Source organism: Amblyomma maculatum, chromosome 4 (assembly GCF_055883805.1).
Source record: "Amblyomma maculatum isolate TAMU_Amacu chromosome 4, ASM5588380v1, whole genome shotgun sequence".
NCBI lineage: Eukaryota > Metazoa > Arthropoda > Arachnida > Ixodida > Ixodidae > Amblyomma > Amblyomma maculatum.
Window position 1 is genome coordinate 99,176,440 of NC_139347.1, and position 18,141 is coordinate 99,194,580.

The 18,141-nt window shown below is 47.6% G+C and overlaps 1 protein-coding gene across 4 annotated transcripts in view; it reads right to left on the minus strand.

Moving 5' to 3' along the window:
• LOC146191782 (uncharacterized) overlaps positions 1 to 18,141 on the minus strand; it is a 254,626-nt gene that overhangs the window by 11,286 nt on the left and 225,199 nt on the right. For all 4 annotated transcript variants that reach the window (XM_084602286.1, XM_084602283.1, XM_084602284.1 and 1 more), the window contains 7 exons: positions 15,338 to 15,454; positions 8,894 to 9,017; positions 8,027 to 8,187; positions 7,700 to 7,874; positions 6,650 to 6,927; positions 4,630 to 4,778; positions 2,588 to 3,839 (listed from right to left, as the gene is read on the minus strand). In XM_084602286.1, the coding sequence (XP_084458412.1) occupies positions 2,588 to 3,839; positions 4,630 to 4,778; positions 6,650 to 6,927; positions 7,700 to 7,874; positions 8,027 to 8,187; positions 8,894 to 9,017; positions 15,338 to 15,454 (2,256 nt within the window). The remainder of the gene's footprint in view (positions 1 to 2,587; positions 3,840 to 4,629; positions 4,779 to 6,649; positions 6,928 to 7,699; positions 7,875 to 8,026; positions 8,188 to 8,893; positions 9,018 to 15,337; positions 15,455 to 18,141) is intronic.

The window sequence follows — 18,141 nt, forward strand, 5'->3', positions numbered from 1 at the left end:
CATCGAATTTTCAAGATGCTTCACTGCACAACCCACGCAGTCAAGCCTTGCGGTGAAGCGCGAAGTGCGGGGAAGACTGCAGTAAATTGGAAAATTTTCGGCGTTTCGCCATTTTCGAATATCCGAAAATTTCGAATATCAATTTTTCGAATACGAAATAAGTACTAAATATATGCGATTCGTATTAGAAATCTCGAATATTCACACAACCCGGTTGTGATTACTGATCTCGAGCCGGGCATCCTGAAGAGTGAAGTTGAATGGGCCTTAGCCAGCCTTGCTAAGAACAAAGCTAGCGGAATTGATGGTATTCCAGCTGAGTTGCTTCAAAACCTCAACCACGACGCTGTTAACACTCTGCATACATTATGTCAGAAGATTTGGACAACCCTGCAGTGGCCACAGGATTGGGGGAGGTCAGTTTACATCCCCATTCCAAAGAAAGGCAGTGCCAAAGATTGTTCCAACTACCGCACGATCGCGCTTATTTCGCATGCTAGCAAGGTGATGTTGAAAATCCTCCAAGGTAGGCTGCAGCAGTATGTGGATCGGGAGCTTCCGGACGTGCAAGCTGGGTTTCGCAAGGGCAGAGGAACTAGAGACCAAGTTGCCAACCTTCGCTGGATCACGGAAAAAGCAAGAGAGTTCCAGAAACCCATCTACTTCTGCTTTATTGATTATGTGAAAGCGTTTGACTGCGTAGATCACAGCAGATTGTGGCAAGCTCTCCAAGAGATGGGAGTTCCAATTCACCTCATCTGTCTCCTCAGGAACCTTTATGAAGGGCAAGAGGCCACAGTCAGAACTGGGCATGGTCTTACTGATTGGTTTCCAATTGAGAAAGGAGTGAGGCAAGGCTGCATACTGTCGCCCTGCCTATTTAGCCTATATGCAGAGTGCATCATGAGGAAGGCCGGTCTGGACGAGTCTTCAGCTGGAGTGAAGATTGCTGGAAAACATAACAACCTTAGATATGTGGATGATACCACTTTAATGGCAGAAAGTGAAGTGGAACTCAAGAGACTTCTGATGCGCGTACAAGAAGAGAGTGAGAAGTTTGGGCTTAAACTGAACATTAAAAAGACGAAGATCATGGCGTCTTGCCCTATCAAGTCCTGGAGCATCAATGGACAAGAAGTGGAAGCTGTGACAGATTTTCTGTTCTTGGGCGCCAAGATTACCTCGGAAGGAGACTGCAGCCATGAAATTAGGAGACGCCTGCTTCTGGGAAAGATAGCAATGGTTAGCCTTGACCGCCTAGTAAAGAGCAGAGACATTAGTCTGCCAACCAAGATCCGTATAACCCGTGCTATGGTCTTTCCAGTTGTGATGTATGGATGCGAGAGTTGGACTGTGAAAAAGGCTGACCGCCGAAGAATTGACGCGTTTGAATTGTGGTGCTGGCGAAGACTCTTAAGAGTTCCTTGGACTGCCAGAAGATCAAATCAGTCGATATTGTCGACCATAAACCCTGACTGCTCATTGGAGGGTCAAATTCTAAAGTTAAAGCTCAGCCACTTTGGTCATCTGATGAGAAGAGAGGAGTCGCTGGAGAAAGATTTGATGTTGGGAAAGGTTGAGGGTCGCCGGAGAAGGGGTAGGCAGCGAACGCGATGGTTAGATGGCATTCTCGAGGCATTGCAGATGAAGCTATGTGATGTTAAGAAGATAGTGAGAGACCGGAAAGCGTGGCGTGACATGGTCCATAGGGTCACGAAGAGTCGGACACGACTGAACGCCTGAACTGAACTGAGTATTTTGACGTTAAATAATTCAAACTTCATTACTGATAAAGAAAATTTAAGAAGTGGACTCAGGTTTTATATCCACGGACTTCTGTTTCTTAATGTAATGTTGGGCCCTAAAATCATAGTAAAACGTTAGCTGGTTAATTTAGTAATTCGTTTATTCCCTAAGCTCTATCATAGGCATAAAGTCCGCCTTGCTGTAAAATCCGCCTGCCCAGACCACACCGACGAACACCTCTCGTGGGGTTTAAAATAACAATCTGTAAACAACTAAAAAAAACATTATGAGGGTCTTTAGCGACTAAAGAATCGAAAGGCGAAAACCTGAGAAGCGTCATCTTGTTTAGCGTTCCTGCCATCTGCAATCCTACGCTTGAATGCGCGCCAAGGAACGCCACGCGACAGCCGCCGCAAAAGCAGGGCACACTTCGTCCACGAAAGTATGAGCCATTAAAGGCTTTCGCCTTAAAATTAGAGGGTCTCTGAAAGCGTACCCTTCATATCCTATAATTTGCCTCCCATCGTTAGCCTCTTGTCGGCATTCGTTGCAGTGCTACTTATATATTTGGTTTACAGAAAAGGAAAGGCGCAGTATCTATCACACTTTCTCCGGCAAGTGGGGGTTTGGATAGTACACCATCGCTCCTGTCGGGTGGCGTTGCTCGGCGCGCGTTCAAGTGTGGCATTGCAGATGGCAGGGACGCATCCCACCTCGGTCAGTCAGAACGCCGCAAAAGCGGGACACACTTTTCCCACGACAGCATGAGCCATTAAAGGCTTTCGCCTTAAAACTACTATGGTAAAAGGTATCAGGAGGCAGAAAAAGCAATTGCACTTACTCGATTGTATGACGTCCAGAGTGCTGTTCATGTCTTCAGGCGGCGACATGGCGAAAGTAGCTTCGGTAGTGATAACATGTGCATTTTCTGTCGCGTAGTTTACCGCTGCTGACGAAGTTAAAATATTTTCTGGACCCACTGTTGTAGTGCTGTTGTCAATCAAAGGCGCGTGGCTTTCTTGGTGCCGACTTGTCTCAGTCACAACGGTGGTCGTTTCGGGGCTCGAAGTGCTTGTCGGAACAGTCGGAGTGGACTCGTTGGCCGCAACTCCTTCCCCTATGAGCAGCGACCCAACGTAGTCGTGTGTACTCAAGTGCACGGTGCCCTCGGGGATTGCAGTCGTATTCGTTAGCGCATCTAAGGTCCTGTTCTCAGCCAGATCAGGTTCCCCAATCTCTTCAGCACTGTTTTGCTCCCTGAATGTTTGCATCTCTACGTGCACTGTTCGATTCCCCAGCAGTGCCGATCGGCCTCTGGCTTCGATCCTCGTTTCGTTCATAGCAGCATGGTAGTGAGGGTGTTCGTGGTGAGAGGCGGACGAGGCATCGAGGCTGGTCTCATTGGACGAGACTTCGCCCGAGTCATCGGCGTCCATAAGCCTCAGAGAGGCCATGCTCCTTTCAGGTTCGACCGTTGTGGTGGCGGTGGCATTCGAAACATCGGTACTGTTCGGCGTCGTCGTAATGTCGGCACCCAACGAGTCAACCTCTTGGAGCCTGGCTTCGACACCGGCGCCGTGCGCTATCGGCGTCATCGGCATCGTCGTCGTAACGTTATCACCTTCGTCCATGTCGAGGGCCGACTCGATCGTGTGATTTCCTTGGGGAATGACGTCAGCAAGATCGAAAGATACGTCATCGTGGGCAGTGGTCGTCGGCGTCATAGTCGTCATGTTCGTGCCGTCTCCTCGTTCCCCTAGGATGTTCTCGTGGGAGTAAAGAGCAGCAGCGATGGCGGAGGCGTTGTGCTCGAGGCCGGCCATCTTGCCGGCTGCGTAGGAGCGCACGGCGGCTGAAGCATTGCCGTCGTCAGCTTGCGGGAACTCCAGAACGCTGTACAGGTGTGGGTCGTTCGTGACGTTGTACGAGAGCAGGCCAGTCACGTTGTGGATGAAGTCTCGCATCTCGTAGATGTTAGAAAAAACGGAAGGGTGCTTTTGGTAGGCGCCACAGTGGCGTTGATAGCTCAGCACTCCTGCTAGACGCCAGATGTTGTTGGGCGATAGGCACATCAACGGGGCCCCGAGGTCGCCCTGGAAGAGAGCAAACACAAGATGTTATGCAGTAATATTCAGAAATTATCGCTTATGTTGCCGACGATTCTTCCAGAAGAATGCAAGACTGCGATATTATACTTTGTTCATGTAACCACGTTACTCTGCCCGTAAAAATATAGCTAGTGAGCTTCACTCTTCAATAGCGAAACTAACGTTATATATCGCAAACGTCCGGACATTGGAAACATTTTGCATGCATTGTAAAAACAAAAACACCTTTTTGGGCATTTGTCTCATTCAAAACACCCTTACACCCTGAGTCTAGGGTGTTCGTGCCATTGGAAATCACCTCTTTCATACCAAAGGGGTGCTTTGGTTGGAGAATATGCCTTAGGGTGTTACGGGCAAGCAAGATCACCTAACATGCTGGGGGTATATGGCTGCGTAACTTTGTAGCCTTTTTGTTCAGAATATGAGCTTCTAGGCCCGGCTAAGCAGTGCAGTTCTGCCTTCAGCCCCGCCATGGTGGCGCAGTGGTTACGGCGCTCGACTTCTGTATTCAAGGATGCGGGATCGGATCCCGGACGTGGCGGCCGGTTTTCGATGAACGCGAAAATCAAGGCGCCCGTATGCTTTGCGATGTTCAGTGCACTTTAAGAACCAGAGGTAGTCAATGGCGTCTCTCACAGCCTGAGCCCCTTTCGGACGTTAAAACCCATAAATTAAACTAAACTAAGTTCTATGATCAGCACAGGCTTGAACCGCCCTTTGTAAAAAAAAATAATTCCATTGATAAAAAAACGTAACGCATTCGACATGTACTTACGTCGCACAACTGACGCTTCATTTGTCGTCCATCTCCGCAGATCATTTTTTGAGTAACGTCGTTCTTGTAATGTTCTTCGCTGTTGCATGTAGTGAGTTCGTTTATGACGATGGGAAGGTGACTGATCGACGATGCTGTCTTGAACGGAACTACAAGGACGAAGAGGAGCAAAGAAGCGTTAAAAAACAATTATGCACTATAACGTCGCCCTACGAAACTAGTGCGCTCGAAGCACTAAACCGAGCGGGAGGCAGATGAAGCACATGAAATGCCTTGCACTGATATCTGTATAAGGGCACCTCGAATCACTCTGGTAGCAAAGGAAATTAAATGTTTGGCCACTGAACGTACCAAAAGGAAATTTTTTGCAGAACTTGCAACGACTCGCGCGCGTGCAACAGGGAAATGTCTGGCCAGCGACATTTTTCGGATCGCCCCGGAAAGAGCTGTCCTGGCGCCGTTCATTGATGGAGTGGCTTTCATGCTTGACACCGCCGACAACCCCATTCACGTGGTATTTTTAATGATTTATTATTAAGGCGTGGTCGGGAACCAAGGACCGGAGATCAAGAAGCCACCTCGGGACAAGATACAAGAAATGGGAGAGAGCGACCGCAACCATTGTACGAGTTATCGGAAAGCTATGAAATCAGACTTCGCCAGGATTTGAATCTCCGGTGCACAGGCAATGCACGAAATCGACCTCCGCCATCGGTCACAACACCAAACAACCGGAAACGAACGACTTGGAGAAAATGTGGGCGACCAGTAGCAAGGAGGCCGTTGACCCTACCCGCAGAAGACATGACCTTCGTGTAGCCCGTGTTCCACAATGCCAACGAAGCACCGGTGACGACGAGCCCAACATAGCCAGCCCCGTAAAAGACCCGATGATTAAATCAGCATGCGTGAATCAGTTCACCCAGTCTTCAACTTTCTTATGCGCAACGTGAATCTGGGTCTGTTATGAGACGATTCATCACGCCATTCACATAAAACAACTGTTTAGGAAACGTTGCGCAGGATTTGTTATCTCTAGAAAAATAGCGCTGGATGCAGAGTACGCTCGTCAGGTTCATCTCTGGACATTTGGTGCAGTTAACTGCGAGTCTTCCCAGTCCTCCTTTACAGTAGAGCAGCGGATTTTAGGCAGAAGCCTTTACTCAGTTTCTTTTTGAATATCAAAAAGGTTAAGTTATCAGCTTATTGCTGTTCTAGGTGCTAAATTGCAAGTCTGTTTTTGTTGTTGTTTTTTCACGGTGACTCAATTTATCATGGAACCATGCAGGCGACAGCTACTGAAAAGAAATAGGAAGTACGTATCTAAAGAAACATCCCCAACTTACTGAGTAGTCACAACACTTCGCTCGTGTGCAGAAACTAGACCTAAAGTGCAGTGTCTAAGGATGCAGGATCAAATCCTGGCCGCGGTTGCAAGACGCCCGCATGCTGCGCGATGTCAGTGCACGTTAATGAACACCAAGTGGTCGAAATTTCCAGAGTCCTCCACTACGGCATCGCTAATAGCCTGTGTCCCATCAACCAACCAAGAAACGAAACTTCAATTTATGGAAACGATACATCAGATTCTCTAACAAGAAGTACCCAAATTTCAACTCAGTGAGTCGAAATGGAGCTCTTCTTTAAATGCGGTAGCGTTACTTTAATTAATAAAAATTAAGTTTCCTTCCGGACGGCCCGCACTTAATCACAGTGGCCGCCATGTTGGAGACAAGGAGCTCTGCAGTGGTATCCGCCATGTCGAAGACCAGGAGCGGACTCGTGATCTCCGACATAGATGCTACCTGCTCCAACCTGCACTGTGCAACTCATTCTCGACGCTCCAACATTTCACCTGTGATGTCACGGGGGCAAGACCACATGTTTAACTCTGTCCTGTCGAACTTACTCTTGGTACTCCAACATGGCGTCTGTAACGTCACGTATGATGCATCTAAATATTGCAGAGCAACTGCAGGCCCAAAGACCTTTAGGGCAACGAAAGAGGAGCAGCGCTCACCTCGGGGCTTTCCGTGGCCGAGACTGCCCACGAAGCAGGTGACGCCCGGCCTGGCCACGTCGTCCGGCAGGCAGACGGCCGAGGCCACGTGGTTGGCGAACGACAGCGGTTCGGCGAGCCGCACCAGCGCGAGGTCGTAGTCTGGCAGCGTCATGGAGCGGAACTGCGAGTAGTGCGGATGCAGCACTATTCGCACCACGCGGTGGTGCTCGCGGGCGCTGGCAGGCCGCGCGAAGCCCGCCTGCACGTACAGCTGCGAAAGGTTCTGCGGAAGCTGCCTGTGGGGTGGATAAGGAGAGAACAGAGTGGACGAGAGATAACGTGAAAATTGTGAAAACTCTCAGATGTGGACCCCGAAAGGCGGCCAGAACTCCACGCATTGGTACTCACACGGAGAGTGCGAGCACAGGACAAGAAACGGTGGACGCACCCGGTAGTCCTGAGCTGCCTTTTTGTTTTTTTGTTTTTTTGTTTTAATCTATCTTGCCTCTTCCAACCTTACACACACTGCCTCTTCAGTTTACCGCAGCGCAAAGGATCGCTATAACCGAAAGCCTAATGGGTCCGGCGAGATAACTAAGCCTTTGTGTTCAGTCTGTCATTACTACGACCTCCGATCGCGGTAATATTTTCCTTGGCACACAAAAAAAAAAAAAGAAATCTTATCCTTAGCAAAGCAGTTACCAAATGTAGTAACTACCGGTCATATATATTTTTTATTGTTTTTTTTTTGTTTTTTTCTTTTTTTTTTTTTTACACAGTAAAACTCTGAGGAGTGGAGCCAACTAGTTGCTCGCTTCTAAATGGTCTCTTTCGTCCGGTAACTGAAATCGATCAGACGCAAATTAGGTACGTGACGTTCCTAATAACCTACAAAAATCCCTGCATCAAGCATTCTGCCCGATTTTCATAAAATCATGCCTTCTTAATGAAATCACAGTTCAGTGGTAAGCCAGTATATAGCCTTTGCCAGCCACCACCGCTGTTCCTGCCGATAAGTGGGTCGACTATTCTTTGACTACGGATAAGCAGGGAAAAGCCGAGACTCACTGGAGACAGTAGGCCGTGGTCAAGACCCAGAGCGGGCTGACGATCTCGCCGTGGCAGGCTACTTCCGAGTCGTTTCCGTGCAGAAGAGCCAGGTAAGGCCAGACATCGTTCTGCGTCGACTGGCCGGTGGCCTCACGTTCGATGCGGAACAGCACTTCCGTCTGGTTCTCACACTCTGAAAGGTAGAGCATGAAACGCGATTCCATTTACGCTAAGCTTCTTAGGTAGCTAGCCTAGTATGGCATTTTTCTTGAGTGCACTTCTAAAAGCAAGCAACTTGAAGCAACGGCACAGCAGCCAAGCGCAAGAACCTCCGCTCTCACTCACCGAAGTAGTCACACCTGACGGCCAGCGCTCCGTGGTGACAGGAATCGGCGAAGGAAAGACCCTTTGACCAGATGGCGTCAGGATCGTCATCCGGGGTGCTCCACGATCCCCACGTGGTGACATTGGCCTCAACCTTCATGGTTCGTATCGAAATTGCGCGGCTGTGGGAAATAAAGAGCGAGGCACTCATGAGATGGTATGGAAATGGCAATCACTGCAAGGCGGCCTAATTCCGCTAGGGCTATTTTACTTACGACATTCATATTTCCCTGGAACGACAGCATTGAAAAAAAAAAAAAATACAGGAAAAGAATTTACTGCGGCACTTGTTATCCTTGATAGTAAATAGGGAGAGTGGTTCGAAAGCGCTCAGGTCAGTTACGTTTTCAGGTTATTCCTGCGCGCTACCTACTTCTCACCGCAGCTACATGACAAATTTGGCCGGTGTTGAGGGCGGACACGCGCATTTAGAATACGCAGCATAGACGCAACGAGTTTATTTTGCTCTGACATTTTATGACACAAAATACTAGTTGAGTAAAGAAACTGTCCCCATGCAGGTAGAAAAATAAAAGAAAACTTACCCGTAACAACATGAACAGACTTAATATATTTGATCTTTTATTTCTAATCACGCAAGGGCTCACATGATCTAGCAGTGTGCCCCTGGAAAAAAAATATCCCGTTTCCTTACCGGTTATTAATATTTTGTTCGGCAAGGAAGTATGCTAACCCATTCGGCTGAGAAATCAAACAACGCATGCGGCGGAATTAATCCTGCGAATATGTCTTATTTGCATCAAGCCGCCTCTATAAGCTTGCTCTATATACATATGGTGCAAAAAAAGAAAAGAAAAATACACTAACCTGTATCCCATCTCCTGGCAAATGTGGTGGCCGTCGTCGATTGTCATGTTGTCTGCGCACATGAGAGTCCAGGCGCCCAGGTCGCCGTCGAATGCCTGCGCGACGCCGTTGCTGTCCACTTGCACTGTAAGTGAAGAGAATACTGTGTTTCCTTCCGCGTACCTACCGGCCGCGATGGCTCAGTGGCCTTCGGCAGCTCATCTCAAAGTCGCGGGTTCGACCTCGGCCGCGGAGGTCGTATTTGGATGGAGGAAAAATCCAAAAAGATTGTGGAGGTTTATCCCAGTTAAACCTATCGTAAGTTGGTAGCGTAAGTACTGCAACTAAGCATGACTACGCGGTCATACTGGCATTTCTTCGCTACGCGAGCCTCTCGCTCTTTGTCGGTCTCAGCATCCAGTCGATCACGCTTTCTCTTCGCTGCTGCTTCTCGCCGAGCTATATCTGATTGATTGGCTGATTAATCAGACTCAGCCTGACGCCTGCAGCGAAGCGTTGACGCATTCGGACCGGAACACACCGCGTGCATCGATCGAGAGACTGAGCCACCAAGCGCCAAAGAAATAGTTTGACCAAAAAAAAAAAAAAAAAACAACGACGATCGGGACGATTTCTTGGTGACCCCGGGTAGTGCTAGGGACGAGGAAGACAAAAAAGCGGCCAGTGGCGTCGGCAGGAGCTCTCGCGCTAGGCCCACTCCGACGGCTCGAGGTCAAAAGCGTAAATGAATGACCTTGGGAGTTGCAGTCCGAAGAATAGAACTACGTTGTAAAACGCGCTCGTGCGTCGCGGTGATAGCGCTCTCTGATAGCACTACAGGGTCCGTATTCCGAGTTTGCGTCGTTATCGAAAGTGTCGCTATCTCCCCAACCTCCATCATCTGATTGGTGGAAACGGCTGAACATGATGTTGCCACCTTTTCCGGTTCCGTAGTGGCAACACCCGGTTCAGGCGTTTCCATCAATCAGATGACTCGATGTCACTTGAGATAGCGACACTTCGAAAATAACGCAAACTCGGAATACGGGCCCAGGTGGGCTCGATTTGTTCGGAACGGTACACAACGGTACCACATAAGCTGTGAGGGACACCATATATAGTGGAGGGCCACTATGGTGTCCCTCACAGCTTATGTGCCTATCCCGCGCATTAAAACTATTAAAACCTTGCAATCGACAATACTTTCACGCATCCCAGGGTTGCCGCAAGAAACGCGCTTTCAGTTACGTGGTTACTGATGTACGTAGTCATGTTTGTGGACACAACGCGCGTCTGGTCAATCGCGACAAAAGCGATCCTGAGAAACCACAGAGGATTTTGTCCGAAGGCAATTTAGTGCTGTTTACGTTTTTTGGCACGTTCGTAAGTTTCTGAGCCGCTTATAGATCATTTTCACTCAGCTGTATGCGGCTTCGGTGAAGCGATTCGTTTTAAGACGCACAAGAACACCCGATGCGTTTTACCAAAAGCAGACCTGCAATCTGTGATTGAAATGCAAAAATATCGTCGGAACAATCTTCCTTACCTTTTCATTTTCATTTTTTCGTTTGACATGCGATGACATTGCTGGGGCAGATAGACAGGGACAAGATGAAGTTTAGTGAAGAGTTTGAAGGAGAGTAAGCAGTTTACATTAGGTAGCGAAATATTGGAAGTAGTAGGCGAATATGTCTACTTAGGACAGGTAGTAACCGCAGATCCGGACCACGAAAAGGAAATAACAAGAAGAATACGATTGGGATGGAGCGCATTTGGCAAGCACTCGCAGATTATGACTAGCAGCTTACCGGTATCGCTCAAGAGGAAAGTATACAACAGTTGCATCTTGCCTGTACTCACCTATGGGGCTGAAACGTGGAGGCTAACCAAGAGAGTTCTACTTAAGTTGAGGACAACCCAGAGGGCTATGGAACGAAAAATGGTAGGGGTAGCATTAAGAGATAGAAAGCGTGCAGAGTGGGTCAGAGAAATAACTCAAGTTACCGACATTCTAGTGGAAATTAAGAAGAAATGGACATGGGCAGGACATGTAGTGCGAAGAAAGGATAACCGATGGTCGCTGAGGGTAACAAACTGGATTCCAAGGGAAGGAAAGCGTATACAGGGGGCGGCAGAAAGTTAGGTGGGCGGATGAGATTAAGAAGTTCGCAGGGGTCAAGTGGATGCAGCTAGCACAGAACCGGGTTAAGTGGAGAAATATGGGAGAGGCCTTCGCCCTGCAGTGGGTATAATCAGGCTGATGATGATGATGAAGCCTAAATCAGAAATATTTAACTGCTGCCATTTGTGTATATTTTCATCACCAAGAACGTATCCATTCCTCATTAATTCGAGAGTGGAAAGTGTACACGTGGTCTAAAAGCAACTAGGGTAGCACGAGACATAAAATGAGAAAAAGCTTACCAGGGGGAATTACAGATTCCAAATTTGCTCAGCTTAAGGTTAATGTGTTAGTATGGGGTCAAAAATACACGTGCTATGAGGCACAGTACGTAGTGGAGGACTGCACATTACCAGAGGTGGGCAACCTCATGAGGTTTCGACCTCATGAGGTCAACCTCAACCTCAAAGTGACCTCAACCTCACGGAGTGAGGTGAGGTTGAGGTGAGGTCGTCCACACCTGAAATATTTTTGAGTGAGGTCAGCAAATGAGACCTCAACCTCATGCGTGAGTTTGAGGTTGAGTGAGGTCGTAACTTAGTGAGGTCGGCTTGTGAGGTCGAAATTTTTGTTTCCCACAGCGATAAAATAGCCGAAAAAACACCTTTCATAATGCCTGTCGTGTACACTCTTTTGGCTACCAACGCGCACGTAACGAACAGTTTGTGTCTGTGCGTTTGCGTTCGACACGAAAAAAAAGGAGGGGGGGGGGGGGGGGGCGTAAAGCGCTGCGCGGCAAACGAGTGGGGTTGGACGACGGCTGCAGACTCGAAAGAAGGTGAAACAAGATCCCGCCACCATTCCGATTGAGTTTGGGAAGGGAGAAAGTCTGCGCAAACTCGAAGGGTTTCCAGACATACGTGGGTATGTCGACTTCTCGGGGGGAAAAAAAGCTAGAATAGTAGAAAAGAGGGAAGCGCAAGATCCAGCAACCAAGGAATTGCTTGGGGAGGATGGCACGAGAGAGGAGGTTTCAGAGAGGCATATGGAAAGAACAAGTATGCAGAAGAGACGAGAGATAAATGGCTTGACGAGAAGTCACCCCACGAAGACTGTATTTTAGTAAATAAAATCTGCTTTTGCTATTGTATATGGTACGAGTTAAAACGAAAGAAAGCAGTGGGACGGTAGATCGTAGTTGTATCAGTGCAATCCACTCTTTTATTATTATTATTATTATTGTTATTATTATTATTATTATTATTATTATTATTATTATTATTATTATTATTATTATTATTATTATTATTATTATTATTATTATTATTATTATTATTATTAGTCACTAGACATTAAATTAACCCTTACATAAAAATATAAATTTAATGTGCCCTTCTCGAAGAATCATTGAAGAGCAGACAGGTGACTGACGACTGCTTGCAGTCATTCTCATACCCTACATGAGCTTGCGCCTTTTTCATTTACATGTTTGTTTATCGAGGGCCTCCCCTCCGTTTTACAGCTTGCAGCCAAAGTAGCGGGCGCGCCTTTTGTTCGTAAGCTGGCTTCTGCTCTTTCGGCTCCGCAGCCGGTGTCCGATCTCAGCTAGCGGACAAAGCGCGAACCCGGGAACCCCTCGGCATTTCTTGGAAAGTAAGCCACTGCACATACGCGTGCCTCTGGGAGTTTGTGAGTTTTAGGTATTTTTAAGTGCGTTTCTGTCAACGGGGCCGAGAGTTACAAGGACAGTGGCAGTGTGGGCGAGACAGCGAGTTGTGTGCGTGGTGCTCGAGCGTGTGAATGCGCGAGTGAAGATCTGCGTCTCCTCTTCTCGTTAGTTTTTCAGTACACTTGCACCACCCCTATTTTTCTTCTTGTTTTCGTTTTGTGTGGTTACTTACCAGTGCCCCCTCTCGCGTTTGTGCACCCGCGTTTACTCACAACCGGCCGCTTTTCTGCGGTACGGCCAGTCCTCACCCTCCCCCCCCCCTCCTCCTAAGAAATAAAAAACAAAAAAAAATCAGAAAAGACAATTCTCAGATTCTTCCTCTTGCAACATTCTTTTCTTTTTTTTTACTTCTTTAGCTTTTGGTTATGCGCTATACCTCCGACTGGCGTATTCCTTTTGGTCTAAAGAAATATAAAGACAGGCCCTTCTTGCTTCTCGGAACGCCGCGGCGGCTGCGCGAACTTCTGTCGCTTGTCGACCATGCAGGCATCTCATCGTTTCGCAGGAGGGAGACGCTAGTCAGTGTTCAAACTCTGCTCTTCCTCCCTGTAGACGCGTTGCCACCCTGCTCACCACCCGCTAGTCTTCCTCTCTTGACGAATATTGTGCAGTTGAAGAAAAACGAAACAACTCCCGTAGCATGGGTTAAGTGTTCGCGCTTCCTTCTCCCAGTGGGCGTGGTTCTCTCGTCGCGACTAGAAGCCGGTGTCTTAGCCCCACGTTCTCATCGACAGCAATCGTTCCTGGAACGTCTGCTTGGAAGTCGCCCCGAAACGGCGTCGGTGAGCCGCCCGAAATCGGCAAAAAAAAGGCAGCATCTAAACCACTTGCTGTGTTCTTCGCCATTTACCGTGGCCGTCTTTTTCAAGCGAGGACACGCAGCCATGCCGTGGTCGGCGACTTGCTGTAATTTATGACGGAAGTTTCCGCCCTTTCCTGCCGAGGTCTGCCCTTCTTCTTCGAGGTCTATCGCATTGTTGCGTTCGGCGTCGAGGGTGCATGACATGGTTGCGGTTATGGCAGGTGTGGTTATGGCAGATATAGCGAAAAAATCTAAATATACCGACGATGAGGTGTGCGCGCGCAGTTGTCGAATTGGCGAAGACATCGAAGGCCATTTCCGTTACAATAGCCACGCAAAAGAAACGAAAAGCACTGTAAACTCGGAATGCATTCACTGCGACAAGAAACTGTGTGGGCAAGGAAACTAGCTTTTGAGCTTCTCTCGGCATCTCAAGGTAATGTGCGAATTATCCCTAATCCAACGTATTATTTCTTTAACTTACATCAATGATAAAAGGAATGTTTTGGGGCTGCAAATTCACCGTTAGTTATTATAAGTAGAAGGGAGGGTAATCTTTCCAATAATTTGTCACGGCGTTTGTTCTATACAGCACAACCCACTCGTCAGGATTATCGAAAGTAGCGCAATGTCAAAAGTTAAGCACGCTTTACCTTTTCGTAACTAAGCGTCTCTGCATATGGCAACATTTTGTCTGTCCGCCTCTTGTGATAAGTCCCACGTCAGAAGTCCATTTGATAAAAGAATGTTATGGTACTACAACTTCCATATATACGCAAGTGGTCGATCTACTTTTTTTACTTTTTTAGAGACGTTACACTGAGGTAACATTAGATTGTTTGTGATTTTGTCATCCGATTCGATTTAAAATCGCAGGAAAATGTCTTTACCAAGAAATTATGACATGCTTGTCATGAGGAAACACTATTTGACGGTCAGAGATATGTGCGACGTTTCACTGCAGACCTTCGGGAGTTCGCATCCAGCAGCACCAAGGACACATAAGCATTGCAGCGGGAATTAGGTCAAAAGTCACCATATCAAAACAAATAAAATAAAATTTGAAGAGTTGAAACTGACCAATTATACTGCCGTTATTAGGTCAGCCTGCTATGAATCAGTAGCCCCGCTGGCAAATGTTCATTTAAATTTTTTTACTTTACAAGTAACCCTCATCATATTCAATGTTGTTTAAAATTTGTGTCGTTATTCTGGCATGTCACCGCACAGGACTTGTGCCATGACGTTTTATAGTTAGTGTTCTCAAGTGAAAAACCTTTTATTTATTTTTTTTTTTTTGAGGTCGAGCGACCGACCTCAAACTCACAGTTTGAGTTTGAGGTGAGGTTGAGTGAGGTCGGTGGTGGCATCAGAAAAATTGAGGTGAGGTCACCTGGTCAAACCTCAACCTCAAAGTGTGAGGTTGAGGTTGAGCGAGGTCAGGAAATTTTTATTGAGGTTGAGCTGAGGTTGCACTTTTTGAGGTCAAATGCCCACCTCTGCACATTACTATGAAATGTCTTATGTTGACCAATATAAACCAAAGTACGAGTACATAGTTTTGTTCAAACACGGCGGCAATCACAATTTAAGTATCAATCAATCAATTGATTGATTGATTGATTGATTGATTGATTGATTGATTGATTGATTGATTGATTACTGCGGAAAAAGAAATCAGGAATCATAGTTCGTAACGCAGCAACTCAACGCCTCAGGAACCACCTACTTCTGCGCCCTTCAGACCTATCAGTCCCCATAAATGTTGTGAAAACTCACAAGTCGAGCGCCTGGGAAAACGTGTGCACTCACCACAGCCGCGCTCGTCGCTTCCATCGATGCAGTCGGCGACACCGTTGCAGCGAACAGAACCCGTGGCCGCGGACACGCAGAATCCGTTCATGCACTGAAACTGGTTCTCGCCGCAGGCTGGAAGAGAGAGCAGTCGGTGGTGTGAGAAGGACAAGTCGCGCAATACGCAGGTTCACATTAGCGGCATCGATGAAGCGAAATGAGTTCAATGAGGGGAAGCTTTCGTTTCCATGGAAGGCGGGAAAAACGTTTTACCCTGTGATGGTTCTCTAAGGACTGAAAAGAAATATCTTGTTCAGCTTTCTCCACGTTCACAGAGTACAAATGCTTATCTCACCGACCATAAAATTTTGACATCTTAGCCAGCTCTCCTTAAATTCAATTGCTGGCGAAACACCTATAGTGCCGACGCAGGCCGATGTGGAACATGCAGTGGGGCACCAGCAGTTCACTACAGAAGCAAAAAATTGAGAGCACTGTGGAATCCACACTGCAGAAATGCGAAAGCTGGAGTTTTGGTGCTGCATACGGTGCATTACGTTTGCTCTCATCATTATTATCAACTAAATGCACCGCCATTATCAATGCTACTGTCATACAGCTGTATAACGTCACAACACCTGTGGCGCTCCTGGCGGAGAAAGCGGGAGTTAGGCCGCCGTTCATGCGCACCGCCGTCTCTCACGGACGGCGCGAGTTGGTCGCCCAGCTTTGAGGCGTGACGTCACACAGAGGTCATGCGAAAGGTCATTTCATGTGCACTGCCGTTGCACCGCTAAGGCTTGAAAGTGAAAGTAGTATTGCTTTCGCAATAAAACGCGCGGTGATGAAGCGGCTGCTGATCATCAGAGCTTGTGCACTTGAAGAACCGACATATTCACCCACGGGGAACTCCATTGCGGGAAGGAAAAAACAAAAACAAAAAACAAACAACCCTAATTAACGTCAGGCATCAATGCACGGGCTCAGTTTCAGAGCTTACGACACAACACTATGCCATAAATTCGCATCCTTATTCCTTCTACCTCAGAACTCATTACCTAAAAAAGGACGTAGAAGTGATCAACTATTAAATAAATTCAACTGTAAAATATTTGCTTATAAAGAAGTGCTGTGCTGCGGCCGCGGACGGCTAGCTCAGTGTTGTTCAGAGATTTCGGCAAAATTTGGTGTATATAGAAACGCCTCTAAGATGCGTCACTTTGAAGCTCCACCGCATGCACCGTTACAAAGCTTGCTGTTTATTTTCTTGTTCTAGACTACCAAGGAATTCCGTGACGTCTAGTGCACGTTGATTTTGTTTTTCTTGAAACACTAGCGACTGCGGTAAGCGAAATCGGAGATGGCAGCTAATTTTTTTTTTCCTTTCTTCCTCCTCCATTTCAGCTGAGCTACCCGTCAGCGAAGATCGCCGTCACGCACCGACGATTCTGTTTATTCTGAGCCGAATATCGTTTTTGCTTTTCTTCGGAAACGATTAGCTGGCGCGCCGTTGCTCTGCAATTTTCGGCCTTCGTCGGCTCTAAGATTACCGGCTCGAGCCCGCCGTCAAGATGCGCGATCGTGACGCGCGTGATATATAAGGCTCAACCAAAGCTGTTTTTCCTAACGACCCGATCATCAACAGCGTCGTAAAGTTAGCACGTGTACATGGCTATTTGCGAGCCGCCAAGCGTCGCATCGTTGAAATCGCTCTCTGTTCTGCTGGTCAGGTCAGCCCGGCCGCCCGAGATGCGCGCGCGCGCAGGATTCGGTTTTGTAGATCCTATAACCGCTCCAGCTCCTCGCTTGATTGCCTTCGGAGCGACCAAGCGTGCAGTCTAGTTGCTCGCACAGTAACTAAAAGCGTTCGAAGCGATCTAAAAAAAAATGGTAATTGGCAAGGAAAGCACAGCGCAAAGACTTAATTCTTGCTCTTTTTCAGTCCGCATAAACCGAAAAAAAAGTCGCGCACAAGATTGGCGTAATCATTACCTGCCAGCACATGATCGCGAAATCGTGCACATTCAAAACAAATAACATTGTGTTTACGTAAACCACCCCAGTCGGCAGCCACAGCGTTGCTACGTAAGTGGGCTGCTTTTGGGTCGCTGGCTTTGAAGCGCCCAGATTCGAGAGAACAAAATTACGAGGGCACTAAGTTTGATCAGTGAATAAATGCATAAGCATTGGCGTATGTTGCTGCTGACGATCCTGAATGACATGACACATCTTTGTCGTTCAGGAACCTCCACTAATGCTAAATCAGCGGCACTACATGGCTCAGAAGACCCCTGGGCTCTGCACTTTTGAAAAAGGCTGTAAATATGCAGCGTGAATGGTAAGGAAAACGCTGCATTTTTACATATGCCCTCCAGTTCTGGTTAACACCCGAAAAGATCAAGGAATACTTAAGCCATACATTTGGTTTAGCTGAGTCTATCGGGATCAACTTGCCAAAGCGACTCAGGCTATGAGAGACGCCGTAGTGGAGGGCTCCGGAAATTTTGACCAACTGTAGTTCTTTAACGTGCACTGAAATCGCACAGGACACGGGCGCCTTGCTATTCGCCTCCACCGAAAAGCGGCCGCCGCGGCCGGGATTCGATCCCGCACTCTTGGGCACAGTGTGGAGCGTCCTAACCACATCACCACCACAGCGAAGTTAGGTCATATATTGGATACGCAATAGCATTGGAAGCTACTGACGTCTTTACATCCAAGTTTTTGTGCATTGCTTTCACGATTGTGATTGTGCACGCCTCACGCGTCCCTTACTGCGCACAGCCAGACATTTCTTCTGGCCAGATTTCTGCCGGTTAGAT